This window comes from Agelaius tricolor, unplaced genomic scaffold (genome assembly GCF_023055355.1).
Source record: "Agelaius tricolor isolate 1412-34295 unplaced genomic scaffold, bAgeTri1.0.p SCAF_30, whole genome shotgun sequence".
In the NCBI taxonomy this organism is placed as follows: Eukaryota; Metazoa; Chordata; class Aves; order Passeriformes; family Icteridae; genus Agelaius; species Agelaius tricolor.
Window position 1 is genome coordinate 6,517,420 of NW_027269290.1, and position 19,722 is coordinate 6,537,141.

A 19,722-nucleotide genomic window follows, 5' to 3' on the forward strand; every position below is an offset into this window, starting at 1 on the left:
GTTTGCTTTAGAGCCCCATCCCTCGGTGCCACCGCGTGCCCTCAGCCCCTGCTGTAATTCACATCTTACGCTCCTTTGCTGCTGCCGGAGGGACAGTGCTGGGCAGGAAGGCGCAGGTCAGCGATCAGCGGCGCCACGAAGGGCTCACAAACAGAGGGAGCTGTTTCCGACCGCTCGCTTTGACACACGCGCCGCGTTTCCGTGTCCGCCCCAGCCTCCCACGGGTGGGTTCCACGGCACCGGGACCCAGCGGCTTTGCGGGGACCAGCACAGCCCGGCCGAGCTGCCATGGTGGGGGTTCAGCTCCAGCGTCCCCAGGGAGGGGCTGCAGAGGGGAGGGAGGCGTGGAGGTGCCGGCTGCTCGCCCTGCTGGCTGTAGCCGCCGGCAGTGCCACGGGTGACTCAGGGTGACCGACGTGACCCACGCCCCTCTCCCCGTGTCCTTGAGTCACCGGCACAGCCTCGTGGCGAGCTGTCCCCGTGCGTCACAGCCCCCCTGGCCGGGACACCCGTCCCGGCGCACCGCAAATGTCCGGCAGCACCCCGAGGACAACAGGAAGCCCAAAAAGCACCGGCCAGCAGCGAGCTTCGGTGACCCCGGGGGCTCCCCCGCCCGCCCCAAGGTACCTTCACCCCACTGGGGCCATTCCCACTCGGGAAACGCAATCCCAGAAGTTTCCACGCCAGCTGTGGTGGTCCGGAGCTGGCGCTGGATGGGTCCCCCCCAGCCCCGCCCCGATCCTCCGGTGTCCCCAGCACCCTCCGGTGTCCCCAGCACCCTCCTGGCCGGGGGAGCAGCACAGCAGCACGGTGGGAAGGGGGTGAAGCGGTTTGCCTTCATCACCCGAGTCTTTTCGCTTGCTCGGCGAAAAGCCTGGTTTCTCACCCTAAAATACAAAAAAACCCCAGCTGGGGTTGCGCTGTGCCGCTCGTCCCGCTGCTCCAAACCTCCCGGAGCCGCATCTGCAGCGGCGCAAAGAGGGGGGACCCGGGGCCGCCCCTCCCCGGCACCGCCCGGCCCGGGTCCCCCCGGCCGCGGGGGAGGGAGGGTCGGGCCGGCGAGGGGAGGGGAGGGGAAGGCCGAGGAGGGGAGGGCAAAGGAGAGGAGGGCCGGGCCGGGCCGGCCGGCAGCTGCTGCTCGCAGAGCCAGCGCTCGTTTCCTGCTCGCTATCGCCCGGCTGCGCCCAGCTCCGGTCCCTCCCCACGCCCCGGGCCGTGCCTCAGTTTCCCCCCGCGAGGGGCTGCGGAGGTGAGTGGAGGGTGAGGATGGGCAGAGCATCCCTCCCTGGGCGTGGGGAGGTCGGGGCTCTGCTGCTCCCCGTGTCCCCCCGCTCGGTGCCGGCATCCCGAGCTCCGGTCCCCTCCGCCCGCCCCGCTGCGAGCATCGCTGCTGGCAAAACCGAGCGGCGATTCTGCCGTGCTGGGGAGGCTGAGCCCCCCGAACCCGTGTCCTGCTCGTCCCCGGGACGCTCCGTGGCAAGGTAGCGCTTTTTCTCCGGCTGACCCCTCCCCGCAGCCTCTCCCGGCGGCAGCGGCGTCCCCCCTGCTCCATCCTCGCTGCTTTTCCCCTCCAGCCGCTGAGCTGTGCTGCCCTCGGGACAAAGGGGAAAGAGAGCATTCCCTGCTCCTCCTCCTCCTCCACCGGTGATGAGTAGGGTGGGGAAGAGCTTTGCTAAGATCCAGGAGGGATGCCCTGTGCATCGTCACGGAGATGTGCTTTGGGGTGGAGGAGAAGTACGAAGAGGAAAATGATGTGTGGGGTGTGAAACCTGGCCGTGAGCAGACTTCCTCTTTTTACCAAAACTCAGCTGCAAGAGGCAGGTCCTTCTGTGGGCTGGTGCTGGGCAGGGGAACAGGCTGAGCAGCACAAATAGGGGGGCACATTTGCTTCTCCCCAAGAGTTATCTGTGCCCAGGGCTGTGGTGTGTGGATCCCTGGCAAAACTTAATGCAGGTTTGTCCCCTCTCCTCAGCCCTTCTCCCCACAGTTCCATGCTGGGGCCTTGCAAAGCTGGGGTGTGCTCATGCACCCATATCCCTGCCTCACACCAGACAAGCTGACAGGGATTTTTCCTTCCCTCCCTCCCTCTGAGGATTAAAACCCACCCAAATCAAGGCAAGGGTGGTCTCCCTGCCCAGTCCCACACCTGGGGTATTTCTCCTGAGCACAGTAATGTTTGTAAGAGCTTCAAGTGCCTTCACCCCTCCCTGACACCCTCCCAGCTCAGCTGGTGGTTGAAAGCAAGGGCTTTGGCCAAGCTCTTGAGTGGTCACAAGAACCCTCCATCCTGCCCCTGGCCTTTCACTGGAGGGGCTCTCCAGGGTCCAGCCCAGCTCAGCAGCCTGGGCTGTGGTGTCCAGGCTGGATCCCAGACCTGGGACAGCCCATCCATGCTGGGACCTGCATCCCAAACCCAGGACAGCCCATCCATGCTGGGACCTGGATCCCAGACCTGGGACAGCCCATCCATGCTGGGACCTGGATCCCAAACCCAGGACAGCCCATCCATGCTGGGACCTGGATCCCAAACTTGGGACAGCCCATCCATGCTGGGACCTGGATCCCAAACCCAGGACAGCCCATCCATGCTGGGACCTGGATCCCAGACCTGGGACAGCCCATCCATGCTGGGACCTGGATCCCAAACCCAGGACAGCCCCTCCACACTGGGAGCCAGTGCAGCAGCAGCAGCAGCAGCGAGGCAATCTGCTGAAACCCCCCCCAGCTTTCATCAGCTCTGGAGCTGTGTCCTTTCCCACCCTATTTCCATGTGCCTGGGAGCCACGTGAGCTCCCAAGCAGCTTCCCCCACCCTCTCCCAAGAGGCTGCTTCTCCTGGGAGGGCCGGAGGGAGACCCTGAGCCGCAAGGCGGGATGGGTGTCCCTGCTCCAGGGGTGCTCCCCATGTCTCAGAGCCGGCTGATGTCCCCACAGACATTTCTGCAGCCAGCCAAAGCTGACATGAGATGAGTCAGGCTGGCTGCAACCCCCCCTCCTCCCTCCTGCTTGCAGGAACAGCATGAAGGGAAGAAATGCAAGAGGCTTTGATGGAAGGAGCAGAGCACAGGCTGTGCCCTCCTCCCCTGCCGCTGGCCTTTGTGGGCTGAAAGCTGGGGTTTTGTATCAAGCCTGCAGGAACTGAGCTTTCCTAGGAGTTTCTGACCTTGCTCGCAGTTGTCCAGGGGGTTTGAGTGTGCCAGAGTGCTGGCAGGATAATCCTTTCTGTAGGAAACTGTGTAACACAAGGCTTGTTGTTCTGCCTCCCCTGAGCCTCCCTGCCAAGGCGTAGGGGCTGCAAAGATTTCCCAGGCAGCACGCTGCCCCTGGCACCATGGCCAGCGGGAATCAAGGCCGGGATGGGCATTTTCCAGAGCCAGGGGCTGCTGGGGCTGGAGCAGATGCTCCGTGGGGCTGCTGTGTGGTGACCTGGGCAGGTGCCAGTGCAGGGACTTGAGCTGCTGGAGGACAATCCATCTGCACGGGGCACTGCTGCCGTGGCACACGGAGGGGTGAGAACACTGCAGACTCTCTGGGGAGGTCTCAGCGCTGCCTCAGTTTCCCCAGGCTCATCCTGTCTGACTAGCAGCGCCCAGGGGAAGAGCAGAAATCTGTCCTCAGGTCTCACAGGCCTGTCAGGAATGCATGGGCCATGTGCTCTGTCGCCACTCTGGTGTGTGCCAGCCCCTGCTGTGCCCCAGCGGGTGCCTTCCTGTCTGCCCAGGAAGGAAGGGGTTAACATGCCCGGATTTCCTGAGTGCGGTGCTGGAAGGGAAGGTGACCTGCAGAAGTGAATGCAGGGAGGGTGACCTGCAGAACTGCTTTGCAAGGCACGTTCTGGCTGTCGGGAAAGTCCTGAGTGAGGCTGAACCAGAAATCCAGCAAGAATTCGGCCTTTCCGGACAAAATTTAAGCGCTGAAGTAACTCCTTTCTCCTGCGGGCTGCCTAATTTATTCACGACATCCTTGTCCCACTGCAGGGCTGGCCCCGGGCGCTGCCACGTGCCCACGATAGCGCTCAGGGGCGAGAGGGCAAAGAGCTGCGGTTCAAAGGTGGAAGCTCCGCGTCCTCCCGAGCTCTTCCTGCAGATCCTCCTTGGCAGCACCGTGTCCGTGCTGGGCTGGGGGAGCCCTTCACAGCCCTGGGGCTTGGCCACGGTGGCTGGAAAAGGCAAAATTTTGTTTTGGTGCTTGGGTTGGCAAGAAAAAGGGCAGAGGATGGTGCTCAGGGCAGTGCTGGGAGTGGAGAGAGATGCAAGGACTGGTACCCTGGGAGATGCCAGGGGGCTTTGGGAGGCTTAGAGGGAATGAGCTGCATCCCTCCTCCCACAGCTTCCGTGGCGTGATGGTGCTGCTTGTAGGGTAATTTGACTTTTATTTGATTTCCTCACCGGTGCTTCCTCTGTGCTCATCTGCTTCCACCCTCTCCAGGAGTGCTGGAAGGGCAGGTGGGGGAAAAGGTCACCCCATTCCAGCTCCAGCCCCAGGGCTGGTCCTGCTGGTTTCTGCAGCAGCTGTGTGGCTGATTCCTAAAGCCAGGAGCTCCCTCCCATCCCCCTGTGGTGAAGGCAAGGCTGTGGAGGAAGGAAGTGATATCTTTGCTCCAAAGCAACTCCCTCTGCTCTTGGCTCTTGCAGGTATCCACTGCATGGAGGAAGCCACTCACTGTAGCCCCAGCCTGCCCCATCCCCTGCCCTGAGGCCACCGTGGCAGGGTGACACCGTGGCACTCTGGGTGCAGTGGCAGGGTGACAGTTCCATCCCTGCTGTCACAAAGTGCCAGTTTTGACAGTGCCATCACCACCCAACAGCACCTACAGCTGGGAATCCTGGCTCTGAGACACCAGGTCTGGTATGGGATGTGTTTGGGGGTGGGGATCCAGGAGGGTCCCCTCCCTGCTGACCTCTGCTGTCCCTCTGCCAGGCCTCTGGGTGACACGGGATGAGTGTGCCAGCCGAGGAGCCGGGCAACCCTGCCCATGCCATCTTTGAGAGGTTCCTGCATGCCGGGCAGTGCCAGGAGGTGCTGGGCTCCTTCCTGGAGCTGTGCCAGCAGCTGGGCCTGCAGGGCACTGGGCTGCAGCTCTACCACGGCCTCAAGGCTGCCCTCAACTACTGGAATGCCAAGGCCCTGTGGAGCAAGCTGGATAAGAAAGCTGGGCACAAGGACTATGACCAGGGCACAGCCTGTGCTGGCACCAAGGCAAGCGGGATGTGGGATGAGGGGTTTGGGTCTCTCCGTGCCCTGTGTCCTTGTCTTGGGTGAGAACATCCCCTGGGACACTCTGGCTCTCATCCCAGGAGGATGCAGGATGTGCCAGGCGGGAGGCTGATGGAGTTTAATGGGACAGGATGTTAATTAGCACTGCCAGCTCCCCATGGCATGGTGCCACCTCAGTGCCACCCAGCCAGCAGCGTCCTTCCGCCTCCCAGCTGCCTCTCGCTGGGGACATCCCATGGCAGGGCTGAGGGGACTGACAAGCCCTTTCTGGGAGATAGGAGCATTCCAAGTAGGATGTCCCCTTGGGGATATAACCCTAACCCTGTCCCACAGATGATGGCTCATTGCTGTGCCCCATTGTCCCAGCCCTGTGTAGAAGCTCTCAGGAGACCAAACCCAGTCAGGGCTGCACAGACCTGCACCAGACCTGCACCTTATCTCACCCAGTGCTTTAATTGCTGCCGTTGCCCTGGGTGAAGGCAAGGTCCAGGGGGTGGGGGGCACCCCACTTTGCAGGGAGAATCAGGGGAATATTGAGGAGGGCCAGATCCTGACCCAGCAGGTGGGGAGGTGCTGCCTTTGGGAGTGCTGGGGGGTTCACCCACACCCTGATTTGGGGCTGCCCACCCCCCTCACTGGCTGTGCCAGGGTTCATTCACACCCTGGTTTGGGGGTTCACTCACACCCTGCTTTTGGGGGTTCACCCACACCCTGATTTGCGTTGCCCACCCCTCACTGGCCGTGCCGTGCCCTGCAGTGCCTGGTGGTGGGCGCTGGTCCCTGCGGGCTGCGGGCAGCCATCGAGCTGGCTCTGCTGGGAGCCCGGGTGGTGCTGCTGGAGAAACGAGACTCCTTCTCCCGCAACAACGTCCTGCACCTCTGGCCCTTCACCATCCACGACCTGCGCGCCCTGGGCGCCAAGAAGTTCTACGGGCGCTTCTGCACGGGCACGCTGGACCACATCAGTGAGTTCTGGGGGCGCCAGGCTGGATGTGGGGGAGTCCCAGCAGTCAGGGGTGCAGCCCTGAGAGCCTCTCTCCCCTGCCAGGTATCCGGCAGCTGCAGCTGATCCTGCTGAAGGTGGCTTTGCTGCTGGGGGTGGAGGTGCACATCAATGTGAGGTTTGAGAGCCTTGTTCCCCCCAGGGGAAAGGCAGGTACGTGACTCTGCAGGGTGGGTGGCGTTCCTGGGGACAAGGACAGGGCTGTGGGTGGCCACTCTTAGCCCCCCAATGGCTCTGCTGTGCCTTTTGGGGGGAAATGAGATGCAGCCCTTTCCCTGTGGACATTGATGACCACTCTTGTCCCTGCAGGTGGCTGGCAGGCCGTGCTGCAGCCCAGCTCCTCTCCCCTCACCCACTATGAGTTCGACGTCCTCATCTCAGCTGGCGGTGGCAAATTTGTCCCTGAAGGTGACCACGGGTGTCCCTGCAGCCCCAGGAGCAATGTGGGGGCTGCGTGGGGGCTCACACCTCTGCCCTCCTGCAGGGTTCAAGAGGAAGGAGACGCGTGGGAAGTTGGCCATTGGCATCACCACCAACTTCATCAACCGCCACAGCCGGGCCGAGGTGGAGGTGGCTGAGATCAGCGGCGTGGCCCGAATCTACAACCAGAAGTTCTTCCAGAACCTCTACAACAAAACGGGTCAGTGGTCCCATGGTCCCAACCCCTACATGTGGGGTGTTGGGGGCTCCTGCTCCCTCCTGAGGGAGCTGGAGGCTCAGCCCCAGGATGTCCCCAGTAATGGGGTGCAGTAATGGGACATTTGGTGTCTGAACCCAGTGCTGGGACACCCCATGCTCAGCCCCTTTCCTATCACCAGGCATTGACCTGGAAAACATCGTGTACTACAAGGATGACACTCACTATTTCGTCATGACGGCCAAGAAGCAGAGCCTGCTCACAAAGGGGGTCATCCTCCAGGTGAGAAGGGCAGGATCTGGCCCTGGCATCTCACAGCAGTGGGCAGCTTGAAAGTGGGATGCAAATTGTGGATACTAGTTTGACTGCACACCCTTGGGGTGGTAAGGGCTGCAGCAGCTGTTGCCTGTGCCACAGGAAAAATCCTTCCAGGATACTGAGAGTGCAGTGGCACAGCTGCACCCTAGAGCTGGGTGCTGCCAGGCTGAGGGACAAACATCACCTCCCACATCCCACTCAGCTTTACCCCATCCCCGCAGGACAAAGCGGACATCGAGAGCCTCCTGGCCCCAGACAATGTGAACCGGGATGCCCTCCTTAGCTATGCCAAAGAAGCTGCCAACTTCTCCACCAACTACTGCCTGCCCGAACTGGAGTTTGCCCTCAACCACCGGGACCTGCCGGATGTTGACATGTTCGACTTCACGTGCATGACGCGCTCGGAGAACGCGGCGCTGGTGCGGGAGCACAACGGGAGCCGTGTGCTCCTGGGCCTGGTGGGCGACTGCCTGGTGGAGGTGAGAGCTTCCCCTGCAGCACCCCTCGTGCCCCCATGTCCCTCTCCTTGCAAGATGCATTGGTTGCAATGTATTTCCCCTCCCTAAGTGCCTCTCATCCCAGTTGCCCAGTGCACTCCATCCTTGGGCAGGCTGCCATCAGTGGCATGTTTTGGGAAGGTTATCCCCTTCTCCATCCCCAGAGAAGATCTGGGGTTGGTTCAGGATGGAGGAGCAGCCCAGCCCCTCCCCAGTGCTGCTGTGCTGGCTGGGGAGCAGATGGCCACCCCTCCTGTCCGTGCGCGTCCTGCCGCCTCTCCCTCTTTCATCCCTGGCCAAGCCTGGCAGCTCCCAGCTCCTCCCAGCTGCCCGGACCAGCCATGCAACTCCAGTTCCATGGAGCTGTTCCATGTTCCAGCTCTGCCTTCCCCTTTGCAGCCCTTCTGGCCGCTGGGCACCGGCGTGGCCAGGGGCTTCCTCGCCGCCTTCGACGCGGCGTGGATGGTGCGGCGCTGGGCGGCTGGGACACCCCCTCTGGAGGTGCTGGCCGAGAGGTGAGTGTCCCCATCCCTCTGGGCTGGCCCTGGAGCACGTGAGGATGGCAGCAGTGATGCCAGCCCTGTCCCTTGCACCCAGGGAGAGCATCTACCAGCGCCTTTCACAGACATCCCCGGACAACACCCACAAGAACGTCAGTCAGTACAGCATCGACCCGGCCACGCGCTACCCCAACATCAACCTGCAGGCCATCAAAGCCAGCCAGGTACCTGGCCAGGTCCTGCCATGGGACAGCCAGCCAGCCCAGCCTCCCTGGCTGTCAGGGTGATGCCAATTTACCCAGTACCCTGTCCCAAAGGGTGTGAGGCTGAAGCTATTAGCCCACAGGACACTGGATGCATTGTGGAAGGTGGAGGGTTCTGGAGGGTTTGGGGGGGGATGTCCAGGTGTCCCCCTTGCCTGGGCCACTCCCTGCATGGTGTCATTGGTTCTGGATGGGTGGTGACCCACCACATGTCCCCATTGGCAGGTCAGGGACCTCTACCTGGTGGGCATGGTGGAGGTGGACCACCATGGGAAGAGGAAGAGCGACAACCGGCTCAGCACCGGTAGGAGCAGCCAGTCCTGCCCCATCCCTCCCAGCAGCCCATGCCCAAGTGGCCCCTGCCCTGATTTTCCTCCCCATCCTTGTTTCTTGCACCCTGGCCTGTGTCCAGCAGGCTGTCCTGGTGACACCAATGGTTTCTATCCCCTCTGCTTGTGGCCCACGTGGGGACCCTGCTGCCTTCTGGGGAGGAGGCTGTGCCCTTCCAGGCTGCACAGATGCTGAGCCATGAAATATTGACAGATGCTTTCCCAACATAGTCACTGAGACTTGTGGGGAGGGTTTTGGGGGGACAGGGGGTGTCTTAGGTTGCTCCCATGGGATCCCTTTCCTCTTAAAGCATGGAGTCTGAGGCTGGAGGTGGACTGGGGGGGTGTCCCCTGTCTCTGCCTCCCCAGTGGCCCCTGGAGCTGTCTGTGAAGAGCTGCTGAGCTGGTGCCAGGCCAGCACAGCTGGATACCCTGGCGTGGCCGTGACCAACTTCAGCACCTCCTGGACCAGTGGCTTGGCCCTCTCTGCCCTCATCCACCGCTTCCGCCCCGACCTGGTGTGAGTGCCTGGAGCCCCCAGAACCCTCCACCCTGCACAGCCCACCCTGATGGCAGCCATGTCTCCCCACAGGGACTTTGACTCCGTGGACCCCCAGGATGCCATTCAGACCCACCAGATGTTGCTGGACATAGCAGAGCAGGAGCTGGGCATCCAGCCTGTCCTCTCCAGCGCTGAGATGGCCACCTTGACAGAGCCTGACTGCCTGGACCTCATCACCTACCTCAGCCACTTCTATCAAATTTTTGGGACCTCTCCAGGTGCGAGGTTTTGGGGGGATTTGTCCCATCCTGAGCTGCACTGGGGCTGGCTGGGTCCCACCAAAATGACCATGTCCTGTGCAGAGGTGGAGGTCAGCAAGAAGCCACTGTCTCCCCCTGGCACACGAGGGGCCATCCTCTTCCTCAGCAAGCTGCAGAAGAGCCGGAACCTGGCACACAAACGTAGCCAGGTGAGGAACCCCCACCCAGACCCTCCTGGCACACCACAACCCTGCCACACTCCCCACCCTTACCACCCCCTTGGATCTGCAGGATGGTGCCCAGAAGGACAGCGAGGCCAAGAGGAGCCGCAGGGACGCTGAGGTGGGGCTGCCCCAGGGGGGCTCTGCTGGGTGCAGCTGTCCTGGGGGGAGAGTGGGGGGCTGACCCTGCCCTTGGGTCACTTGTAGCTGGACACGGGGCTGGATGGAGACACTCCGGACAGTGCCCACGAGCTGCCACAAGCCACCGGGATGGACCCAGGGCAGGTTGGTCCTTGTGTCCCCTTGGGATGGAGGCTCCAGCTCAGGGCAGGGGGGCACCGGGAGGGCACCAGTGGCTGGCAGGGCCAAGCCAAGGGCTGGCACCAGAGCTGCACAAGAGAACGCCCACGGGTTCCCAGCTCCTCCCTGCCTGTTTCCTGACCCAACTGGTTTTCCGGAGCCAAGGCTTGCCGCTCCCTCAGCCATCCCAGCACCCAGACCCGGCGCTGAGAGAGGGGCAAAGCCCTGCCCCGTGCCCCCATGGCTGCTGGCACGGCCACGGGGCAGGGTGGGTGCCAGGCCCCCGGTGCCAGCCCCGCCTGTCCTGTCCCCCCGCAGCCCCCGAGGGACAGGACAGGGGAGAACAGCGACGCCTGCTACTTCTGTGGGCGCCGTGTGTACATCGTGGAGCGGGCCAGCGCCGAGGGACGCTTCTTCCACCGCGGCTGCTTCCAGTGCCGGCGCTGCGGGGCCACCCTGCGCCTGGGCGACTACGCCTTCGACGAGGAGGATGGTGAGACAGCTCCCGGGGAGAGGGAATGCTTGGGGAGCGGCTTCTCCACCTCGCAGGTCCTCACGTGAGGTCGCCCCCTACCCCCTCCCCGCCAGGTAATTTTTACTGCTCGCTGCACTACCCCAACCCAGCCAGCATGGACCTGCCCCGGGATGAGGCTTCGGTGCTGCCTGATGGGGTAAATCACCCTAAATCCCTGGAGGTGATGGAGGAAAGGCAGAATGTTGAGGGGGGTGGTGGGGTGTGGCCCCTATGCTGCATCGTCCCTCTGCTCTGGCTCTGCTGCAGGATGCTGATGCTGCTGCCCACGCACCCTCAGATGCTGGAAGGTCGTGTGTGTCCCCCATGCAGTGGGCACCCAGCCCACTGCAGCCCACTCCAGCAGCCCCACAGGCCGGGGAAGAGCCTGGGGACGTTGAGGGCACTGCAGATGTTGGTGACATGGAGGAGCAGGAGCCGCTGGCACAGCCTGGGGAGGATGTGAGGGAAGAGCAGGTTCCCAGAGCAGAGCCCCAAGGAGCAGCAGAGGAGGGTGAGGAGACTGGGGGCAGGAGGAAGATCATCCTTACACCACTGGAGAAGCTCAGTCTGTCCACGCTGAACCTCACCAGTGAAGCAGAACCCGACCCTCCACTGAAGCCAGCTCGTCTGAGGCTCCCAGCAGCACCCGAGGCCCTCCCTGCCCTGCGGCAGGGACAAGGCGCCTGGAAGGAGGAGGAGGAGGAGGAGGAGGAGGAGAAAATTGACATGGAGAAAGGTAGGTGGTACAAACTGGAGTCTCCAGAAGAGCAGAGCTCTCAATCCCTGCAGGACCCTGCTGTATCCCACATCTTGCTCATGAGGAACCAGCCTGAAACAGCTTTTTCTTGGGCAGATTTGGAGGACAGTGACAGCGAGGAGGGGGAGGAAGAGGAGGAGGAGGAGAAAGAGGAGGAGGAGGGCACAGGCCTTGGCATCATGAAAGAGTTGGTGAGGATTTCCCCCAGGTGATGGTAGCTGGGGCTCTTGCTCCTCTCACAGAGGCATCAGGACTGGCTCAGCTGTGGCTGCCAAGGCAGGAGGTGCCTGGTGCAGGCACTGAGCCCCTGCCTGTGCCACCATCCTTTCACAGTACCCAGACCCCAGGGAAGAGGAGAAATTCCCCACCTGGAAGCGCACCTTGGCCCGCCGGACCAGGGAATCCCAGATGAAGAGGTTCTGCAGAGCCCAGGTAACCCCGCAGGAGACAGCCACATCCCCAGTGTGGCACTGCACCCTGTCCCCTCCATCCTGCTGCTGGTGGCCACATGCTGGCAGGTGCTGGCCTGCAGGTGAGTGCTGCCCTTCCCTTACAGGCCATCCAGAGGCGGCTGGAGGAGATCGAGGTGACGTTCCGGGAACTGGAGCAGCAGGGCACCAAGCTGGAGAAGTTACTCCGGGATGAGAATGGTAAAGCCAGGGTGGACAGAGCACTGTGACCCTGCAGGGGGGGTCTGCACCCTGCTGACCATGCCCCTGTCCTGCAGACAGCCTGGCTGACCAGCAGACACAGTGGACAAACCAGCTGCTGTACCTGGTGCAGAAGAAGAACAATCTGATGAGCGAGGAGTCGGACCTCATGATCGCGTGAGGCTTGGGGGACGCTCCCTGGTGGGTGTGGGGGCTCACCTCACCCCAATCCCCTGCAAATTCAGTACCCAGCACACCCTTTTCCTCCCCACAGGGTGCAGGAACTGAAGCTGGAGGAGCAGCAGTGCCAGCTTGACGAGAAGCTCCGGAGCTACATGAACAAGGAGGGTGAGTGCCAGCCCGTGCCAGGGAGAGCATCCCTTTGATAGTGCAGGGAGCAGGTCAGGGCTTGTGGCCTTCCCAGCTCTACTCTGGCCCCCTGCACCCACAGATGCCCTGAAGACACCTGAGGATGAGAAGGCTGAGCAGGAGATCCTGAAGCAGCTGGTGGAGGTGGTGAACAAGCGGAACATCCTCATCCAGCTGCAGGAGGAGAAGCGGCTCAGTGAGCTCCGGGCTTGACCTGCACGGCCCCCGGGCCACCAGTCCTCCCTGGGGACCAGCAGAGTGTGTGTGAGTGAGTCCTGGGCTGAGCACCACCCTGAGCTACCTCTGGAGGTGGCCATGCCCCTGGTGCCAGCAGCTGCCACAGCAATTCCAGCTCCCTGCTTGCCAAAGTCTGTCATGGAGGGGCCAGACCCGCTGGTGGATGCCCACGTGAGGAGACACCAAGAAGCACTCAGCCTTGGCGGGCTGAGAGGGTGCTCCTGTGCACGGCTGGAGTGCCTTTGCCTTGTGCTGGCTGGAAAACTCACAGGGGACTGCAAAAGGGGGCTGTGGTGGCTCCCAGCAGCAAGGAGGTGATGGCCACCAGAGACAGATGCCATATGTGCAGGGGCACCTTCAGGAATGGTCCTTTAAAGCCACCCTGGGACATCCTTCCCAGCTGAGGGCATCCATCCCAGTCTGGACTGCCCATCTCAAGGGATGTCTGCCTGTACAAGCTGGGGCCAGTGACAGACTGGGCTGCTCCAGCTGCTCTGCACCACTGCTTTTGGATGCCACGTCCACGCTGCCCCCAGCTGCTGCAGGAAACCAAGGTCAGAACTCTACTGTGAGCCCCTTGGGCCGGGGAAGGGCTTTTTGTCCTGGAATTCCTATGGGAATTGTGCTCAGGGCCAACACTTAACACCGAGGACAAGGGACACCAGTGGCTGTGCCCTCCTTGCCCCTTTGGGATTTCTTCTGCTTGGCAATGCCACACTGGCCTTTGCACAGACCCCAGATGCCCCTGCAGTCCCTGGCTGTTGCCTCTGTGGGCAAATGGTGCTCATGGCAGCCCAGATGTGTTGGGATGGGGGGTCCCAGGTGTAGCTTCCTCTCTTAGCAAGACCACCCTGTGCTCAGCCCTCATGCTGCCATTTCCCTCAGCACCTCCTCCAGCCCTCCCTGTGTTTGTACCAGCCCTACAATCCTGCTGCAACCCCCCTCCCTTCAAATAAAGCCCCCCCTGATCAAAGTGCCAAAGGTTAAAATATTGCCTTTATTTTCCATCAGTTAGGACTGGTTGCCAGAACAGCCACCAGTGTAAACTTTGAGGCCACCCCAGGCAAGGGCACCCTCAGTGTCTCAAGCCTTCCAGCCAGGCCAGTGGGTCCCTCCATGTACAAAATAGTGTGTTTAAAAAGACAGCAATAAAAATCTGCCTCCGTTGTGGTTCTCACAGGGGTCAATGCAATAAATCTACCCCAAAAACCTTAATTTCCCCCAGAGGCAGCTGCCAAACCTGCACTACTGCATTGGCTGCAGTGCTGCTGGCCTAAGACCCGAAGTCAGCTAAAAACAAGGATGAAAAAGGGGACACAGTGTGGCCAAGGGGGACATTGTGGGGACACCCAGAGCCCCAGCTCAGCCTTCACTGGGACGCTCCTGCAGGGCCCTCAGCACCATCCACATCTGGTCCTCGGTGCCGTGCAGCATCTTCACCTCCATGGTGTGAAACAGGTGGAGACCGGTGGCGAGGACGAGGACGCCGAGGGCGAGGAAGGCCAGCAGGCAGAAGGAGAGCTTGGGGAAGGGCTGCTCTGCGCCCAGCCCAGCCAGAGTGGCCAGGGCAGCTGCAGCCTGGAGCAGCAGCAGCAGCAGGGCCAGCACAGCCATCCTGCCCGAGGAGTAGCGCTGCCGCCGCGCCGCCCGCAGCCCTGCGCCCACCTCTGCCCGTGCCTCTGTCACCACATCTGCCAGGGCTGGGTCTGTGGGGACAGGGCCATCAGCAGGGTGCGACCCCCATATACCATCCCTATGCCCTCCCCATATCCTTCTCCCCATCCCCACCGCTCTGCAGCCCTCCACCAGCAGCACCACATGGGGAAACGTCCCCAAAGAGATCCAACCCCACCAGTCCATCCACCAGCCCCTGCCCAGCACAGAGTGGATGCTGGCAGCAGCCCCTCGACTTACCAGCTGTGCCAAGGGTGGCACCTGCCGGCTGCCCCTGCCTCTGGATGTGCAGTGTTGCCATCACAGCTTCATGGTCGGAGAAGGGGATGTCCACGCCTGGGGCTCGGCCCGTGGTGGTCTTCAGCTCTTCACACTTCACCGTGAAGCTGGAGATGGCCTGGGTGAGGGGACAAGGGGGTCACAGCAGTGCCTCACCCCCAGCACTCACAGCTGGTGGGCAGACACCTCCGTTACCTTGTAGAGGATGTAGTCAATGCGGATGCCCAGCGGGAAGGGCAGCAGCTCTGACTTGTCAGTGAAGCAGTTGTCAGGGACAAGGGTGCAGCCGTTTTTACAGCCCTGAGACAGAAGCCTGGGTGAGTTGGGGGCTCTTGGTGTGCCCTGGGACCCCACTGAGCCCCTCAGCTCACCTCAAAGTGCATGGCCTCAGCAAAGGCATCCTGCAGCCCCGTCCAGCCACGCAGCAGCCGGATGCCCACATCTTCAGGGTGCATGTTCAGGTCCCCTCCCAGCAGCACCACATCTGCTGCCTTTGAGGTGTGTCTGTGGGGACAAAGGTGGCTGTCCTTCCCTGCCCTGCCTGGCACCCCACTGGAGTGACTGGGACCTGCCCAGTGCTCCTCCACCTTATTCCTGACTGGCACTGGTGCAATGGGAGCTCTCTGCAGTGCAAGCCCCGGGGCCAGGGGTGACCTACACGTGTCCTGGGGGCCTGCAGGGGACACCCCCCAGCTGCTCACCTGATGAACTGTGCCAGCTCCCAGGCCTGCACCAGGCGGTGGGGCAGGTAGGCGTCCTTGTCCCGGCAGTACTCGGCGTGCAGCTGGAGAGAGAGGGAAAGCAAAGGGGCTCTGACTCCTGCCCTGCTCCCTGCAAACCCACCCAACCCCTCCAAACAGTCCCTGCCAACACCTCTGTCTTTATTTCACCCCCACTGGGGAGAGCCTGGGATGCTCACCTCAGTGCACAACCAGGTTATGGATCCCTGCCCCCTGCCCTGAGCAATATTTTATTAAATCCGTGCATAGAACAGGGCAGAGGGTTGACAGCAGGGTTAGAGCAGGGGAACAGTAAAACAGGGGTATGGCCACTCATTGCCCTCCTCCCCAGAACTGGGAATTGGATTCTTCCCTGGGCTGCTCACATGGGTGACGTAGACATTGAAGATGATCCCTGAGATCTTCATAACGACGAGACCGACGGACTTGCCGCAGAACCAGTCCCCGTGCTGGAGCTGCCCAAGGGGAGGAAGGGCAGGTCAGGGCTACTGAGGCTCTGTGGGGATGGACACCATGGTGCCACGTGCCCCCCAACCCCACCTACCATGTAGGGGTACCCGTTCAGTGAGTACTGGTAGAGGAGCATGTCCAGGATGGGGAACCTGGAGAAGACGCAGAGGCCGCTGCCGATCACCCCACTGTGGGAGGGAGGAAGCACAGTGAGGAGATGGGGTTCCCAAAACCTCTGCCTTGCCCTAACCCTGGGCCAGGAGGACTCCCTGGGTGCCTGGATCCATGTGTGCTCCCGTGAGCACCCCACTGCCCAGGCATGGGGTCTCACAATGACAGAGGTGACCTAAAGGACCTGCAGCAGTCCCTGCAAGTGGCAAACCCCGAGGACATGGCACAGCCCTGGCACAGCCCCACAGACAGCCCCGGGGGGCTGAGCTTGCCCTTCTCACCTGCGGAAGTAATGGGAGAAGGGATAACAGCCTGCTAGTTTCACCTTCAGCTCACTGTAGTCCTGCTCGCTCCACACCTGGAGGACAGAGGGACAGGCTGAGGACAGTCATGGCCATCTCCCAGGCTGGGAGGGGGTGCATTCAGCTCACAAACTGGCCTCACCTCCTGCAGCAGCACCAGGTCAAAGGCCTCCTGGCGCAGCGTGTCCCCGATGAGCCGGACGCGCTGCTGCCGCCGCTTGCTCAGGTAGCGGATGGCCCTGCCACAGAGGGGTGACAGTCAAAGCCTGGCGGGGACAGGGCCATGGGGCTCTTGGGGACCATTGTGACCCGAAACGAGGGAGAGAAACAGGGCTCCAGTACCAGCAGAAGCAGAATGCACATGGGAAAGATGGGAAGGGGAAAGGGCCATGCGAGGACAGGGGGACAAGATGCAGGGAGGCTGTTTGGGGACAGCTTCTCCTGCCTGCAGAATTGAGGCAGCTCATCCTTGCTTGGGGTGCAAATGGGGGATTTTTCTGGGGCTAACAAGCATGGAAGGGACAGGAGGCAATACCCAGCCAAGCACCTCATGACCCTCTGGGGCGGGGAGTGTGCTGTGAGCCCAAAATGAAGGGGCCACGAAGGTGACCCCAAGGTGGGACCCTCCCCCAGTGTGGTGCCCCCATCTCCCCCCACACAGCCTGGCGAAGTCTGGACTCACCAGCAGTTGAGGTTGAAGATCCGGAGGCGCAGGGTGGGCTCCCCCTCCATGGCTTGTTGGGGCTCTGTGGGGGTCAGCAGGCAGTGCCAGGCAGAGGGGGCACCTGCGGGGAGCGGGTAGGAGTGGCAGCCCCCAGGAGCCAGTGCAGGCTGCAGGACAGAGCCAGGGAGCCAGGCTGGGAAGGCGGAAGGGCTGAGGCAGGGCAAAGGCCAGGAAGGAAGGAAAAGTGCTGAGGGTGCTCCAGGCCTTTCGCCTCCTTTCCTGCACACAAGGACCACCCTGAACCCTAAACTGCCCCGTACAGGGATCCATGTACCCAAACCACCCATGTCACCCTACACCCAGCGGTTGGGGACACCAGTGGGCCAGGGATGGCTACAGGGCTCAACCCCTCTGCCTGTCAGCGAGTTGTGCTGCAGGATGGGCTTGCATCCTGGTTTCAAAGCGGAGCTGCGAGGCACGGCCATGGGACACCGTCACACACCTCCCCACTCGGGAAGCCCACGGATCCTTTTCGGGACCCCAAACCCTGGCGGAGGCAGCAGCTCCGGAGCAGCCCCAGCTCTCCGCCAGCTCCGCTTCCCCCCTGCCTGATCCCGTGCGATTGTCCCAGTTTCCGGTTTAGAAGCTAAAAAGAGCAGCCCCGGAGCTCCAGGATGCCGGTGAGAGCAGCCAGGCTCTGCCTGCCCCGGCGGGATCATCCCGTTCCTGAGCCGCGCTAATTAACGCCGGCGGCTTCCACCGGGCCTGAGCCCCCAGGGGCGCTCCCCGTTCCCCGCGGGATGCGGCGGGGACGGGAGCGGGACAGCGGCAACAGGTGGAGCGGGGAAACGGGAGAGCGAGGAAAGGGGAAAGAGGGGACAGGAGGATAGGAGCGGGGGGCGGAACAGGAGGAGCGGAGCCGCAGGACGAGCGGGGGCGGCAGCGGGGTAACCGGAGGAGCGGAGCAACGGGAGGTCCGGGACTGCAGGAGCAGCGGGGCCGGGAGCGGAGCAACAGGCGGAGCGGGACCGGAGGGAGCAGGACCGAGGGGAGCGGGGCCGGGAGCAACGGAGCCGGGCGGAGCGGGCCTGGGGGGAGCGGGGCCGGGAGCAGCGGGGCCGGAAGGAGCGGGACCGGGGGGAGCGGGACCGGGGAGAGCGGGAGCAGCGGGACCGGGAGCAGCGATCGGCGGGGCCGGGAGCGGACCTGCGGCGGGCCGGGAGCGGCGCGGAGCCGCGGGACTACGCGTCCCGGCAGGCAGCGGAGCGGGGCGGAAGGGGCAGGACCGGGACCGGGGCCGGAGCCGCGGCCGGGGGGGTGAATGGGGCCGGGAAGGGCGGAGGGAGCCCCGGCGGGTGTGGTGGGTGTAACGGGGTGTGATGGGTGTAACGGGGCGCGCCGGGGGTACGGGGGGGACAGCGGGGTGCGGGACGGATGGGACAGCGGGGTGCGGGAAGGACAGAGGGGTGCGGGAGGGACAGAGGGGTGCAGGAAGGATAGCGGGGTGCGGGAGGGACAGCGGGGTGCGGGAAGGATAGCGGGGTGCGGGAGGGACAGCGGGGTGCGGAAAGGATAGCGGGGTGCGGGAGGGATAGTGGGGTGCGGGAAGGACAGTGGGGTGCGGGAAGGACAGTGGGGTGCGGGAAGGACAGCGGGGTGCAGGAAGGATAGTGGGGTGCGGGAAGGACAGTGGGGTGCGGGAAGGACAGCGGGGTGCAGGAAGGATAGTGGGGTGCGGGAGGGACAGCGGGGTGCGGGAGGGACAGAGGGATGCAGGAAGGATAGCGGGGTGCAGGAGGGACAGCGGGGTGCAGGAAGGATAGCGGGGTACGGGAAGGACAGCGGAGTGCGGAAAGGACAGCGGGGTGCGGGAGGGACAGAGGGATGCAGGAAGGATAGCGGGGTACGGGAGGGACAGAGGGATGCAGGAAGGACAGCGGGGTGCAGGAAGGATAGCGGGGTGCGGGAGGGACAGAGGGATGCAGGAAGGATAGCGGGGTGCGGGAGGGACAGAGGGATGCAGGAAGGACAGAGGGGTGCAGGAAGGACAGTGGGGTGCAGGAAGGACAGTGGGGTGCGGGAGGGACAGAGGGGTGCAGGAAGGACAGCGGGGTGCGGGCGGCTCGCAGGACGGGGGAAGGCGGGCGGTGGTGGAACGCGTGTGTGTCCCCGAGTGTAGGATGGGCTGTGAGTACCGACAGCCGGGACACCGCGAGCAGCGCTTGGAGGGGTGGTGGTGACACAGCAACCCCTCTGTCACCCTGTGGTTGAGGGTGCGACCCCCCAAAAGGTGTTCCTGAACCCAGGGAAGCGTCTGCCATGGCCAACGCAACTTTCCCCAAGCAAACCCTGCAGCAGTGATGCAAACTAGAGCGAAACACAGCGGGATGTGGCATCTGGTACCCAGAATTGGGGTACCCAGTGTTACCCAGCCAAGGGGTTACATGGGACATGGCAGCTCTCATAGTCCTATGAAATAAAATATGAACTTCAGAACTGCTTGAGCCAACCCATGAACAAATAATTTTAATGTTTTTTTTTTCAGCGGACCATAGTTTTCTCGGAGCTCCACAGTCTCCTCTCTTTGAAGTTGGACAGATACAGTAAACACAACAAATATATGATACAACCCATCACAGCTGGATTAAAAAAAAATACACAAAAAATATAATACATAAAAAAATGGATTTTTAACATTGTGGACTGACGCAGCTCTAAAAATGGTGATTGTAACCCTGGTAAGCTTTACAAAGTCTTTAAAAAAATAAAACAGTACTTCATGTGAAATTCATAAATACACTGGAGGCGAACGGAGGGGCTGGGGGAGTTGAGAAAGTGTCTCTGGGATCATGACTAAACCCCAGCCAGG

The 19,722-nt window shown here is 62.3% G+C and overlaps 3 protein-coding genes across 8 annotated transcripts; 2 read left to right on the forward strand and 1 right to left on the reverse strand.

Moving 5' to 3' along the window:
- The first annotated feature begins 45 nt into the window (after positions 1–45).
- On the forward strand, positions 46–13,740 carry MICAL1 (microtubule associated monooxygenase, calponin and LIM domain containing 1). Of its 3 annotated transcripts, none has more exons than XM_071449896.1 (26): positions 46–623; positions 4,634–4,842; positions 4,920–5,198; positions 5,974–6,181; positions 6,265–6,372; positions 6,529–6,627; positions 6,704–6,859; positions 7,038–7,138; positions 7,396–7,653; positions 8,071–8,186; positions 8,269–8,395; positions 8,660–8,738; positions 9,133–9,283; positions 9,356–9,543; positions 9,628–9,734; positions 9,817–9,867; positions 9,954–10,031; positions 10,365–10,539; positions 10,635–10,717; positions 10,828–11,296; positions 11,414–11,508; positions 11,651–11,749; positions 11,874–11,967; positions 12,045–12,144; positions 12,242–12,315; positions 12,419–13,740. In XM_071449896.1, exons 3-26 carry the CDS (start codon positions 4,938–4,940, stop codon positions 12,547–12,549), a joined length of 3,408 nt encoding a protein of 1,135 aa, XP_071305997.1. In that variant the 5' UTR covers positions 46–623; positions 4,634–4,842; positions 4,920–4,937; the 3' UTR covers positions 12,550–13,740. The 3 variants fall into 3 exon arrangements, with proteins under 3 accessions (XP_071305997.1, XP_071305996.1, XP_071305999.1); XM_071449895.1 differs by lacking the exon at positions 46–623 and adding an exon at positions 1,095–1,249; XM_071449898.1 differs by lacking the exons at positions 46–623; positions 9,954–10,031 and adding an exon at positions 1,095–1,249.
- Positions 13,557–18,143, reverse strand: SMPD2 (sphingomyelin phosphodiesterase 2). Of its 4 annotated transcripts, none has more exons than XM_071449901.1 (11): positions 18,060–18,143; positions 16,872–17,063; positions 16,332–16,428; positions 16,169–16,245; positions 15,811–15,904; positions 15,632–15,721; positions 15,228–15,310; positions 14,898–15,030; positions 14,722–14,826; positions 14,488–14,644; positions 13,557–14,279 (listed from the first exon to the last, which is right to left on the reverse strand). In XM_071449901.1, exons 2-11 carry the CDS (start codon positions 16,919–16,921, stop codon positions 13,936–13,938), a joined length of 1,230 nt encoding a protein of 409 aa, XP_071306002.1. In that variant the 5' UTR covers positions 16,922–17,063; positions 18,060–18,143; the 3' UTR covers positions 13,557–13,935. The 4 variants fall into 4 exon arrangements, with proteins under 4 accessions (XP_071306002.1, XP_071306003.1, XP_071306001.1 ...); XM_071449902.1 differs by having other exon boundaries at positions 16,872–16,974; positions 18,060–18,111; XM_071449900.1 differs by lacking the exon at positions 18,060–18,143 and adding an exon at positions 17,356–17,817 and having other exon boundaries at positions 16,872–16,974.
- LOC139601151 (octapeptide-repeat protein T2-like) lies at positions 17,654–19,648 on the forward strand. Its single transcript, XM_071449930.1, has 4 exons — positions 17,654–17,688; positions 17,762–17,771; positions 17,814–18,213; positions 19,399–19,648. Exons 1-4 carry the CDS (start codon positions 17,654–17,656, stop codon positions 19,458–19,460), a joined length of 507 nt encoding a protein of 168 aa, XP_071306031.1. The 3' UTR covers positions 19,461–19,648.
- The last annotated feature ends 74 nt before the right edge of the window (positions 19,649–19,722 follow it).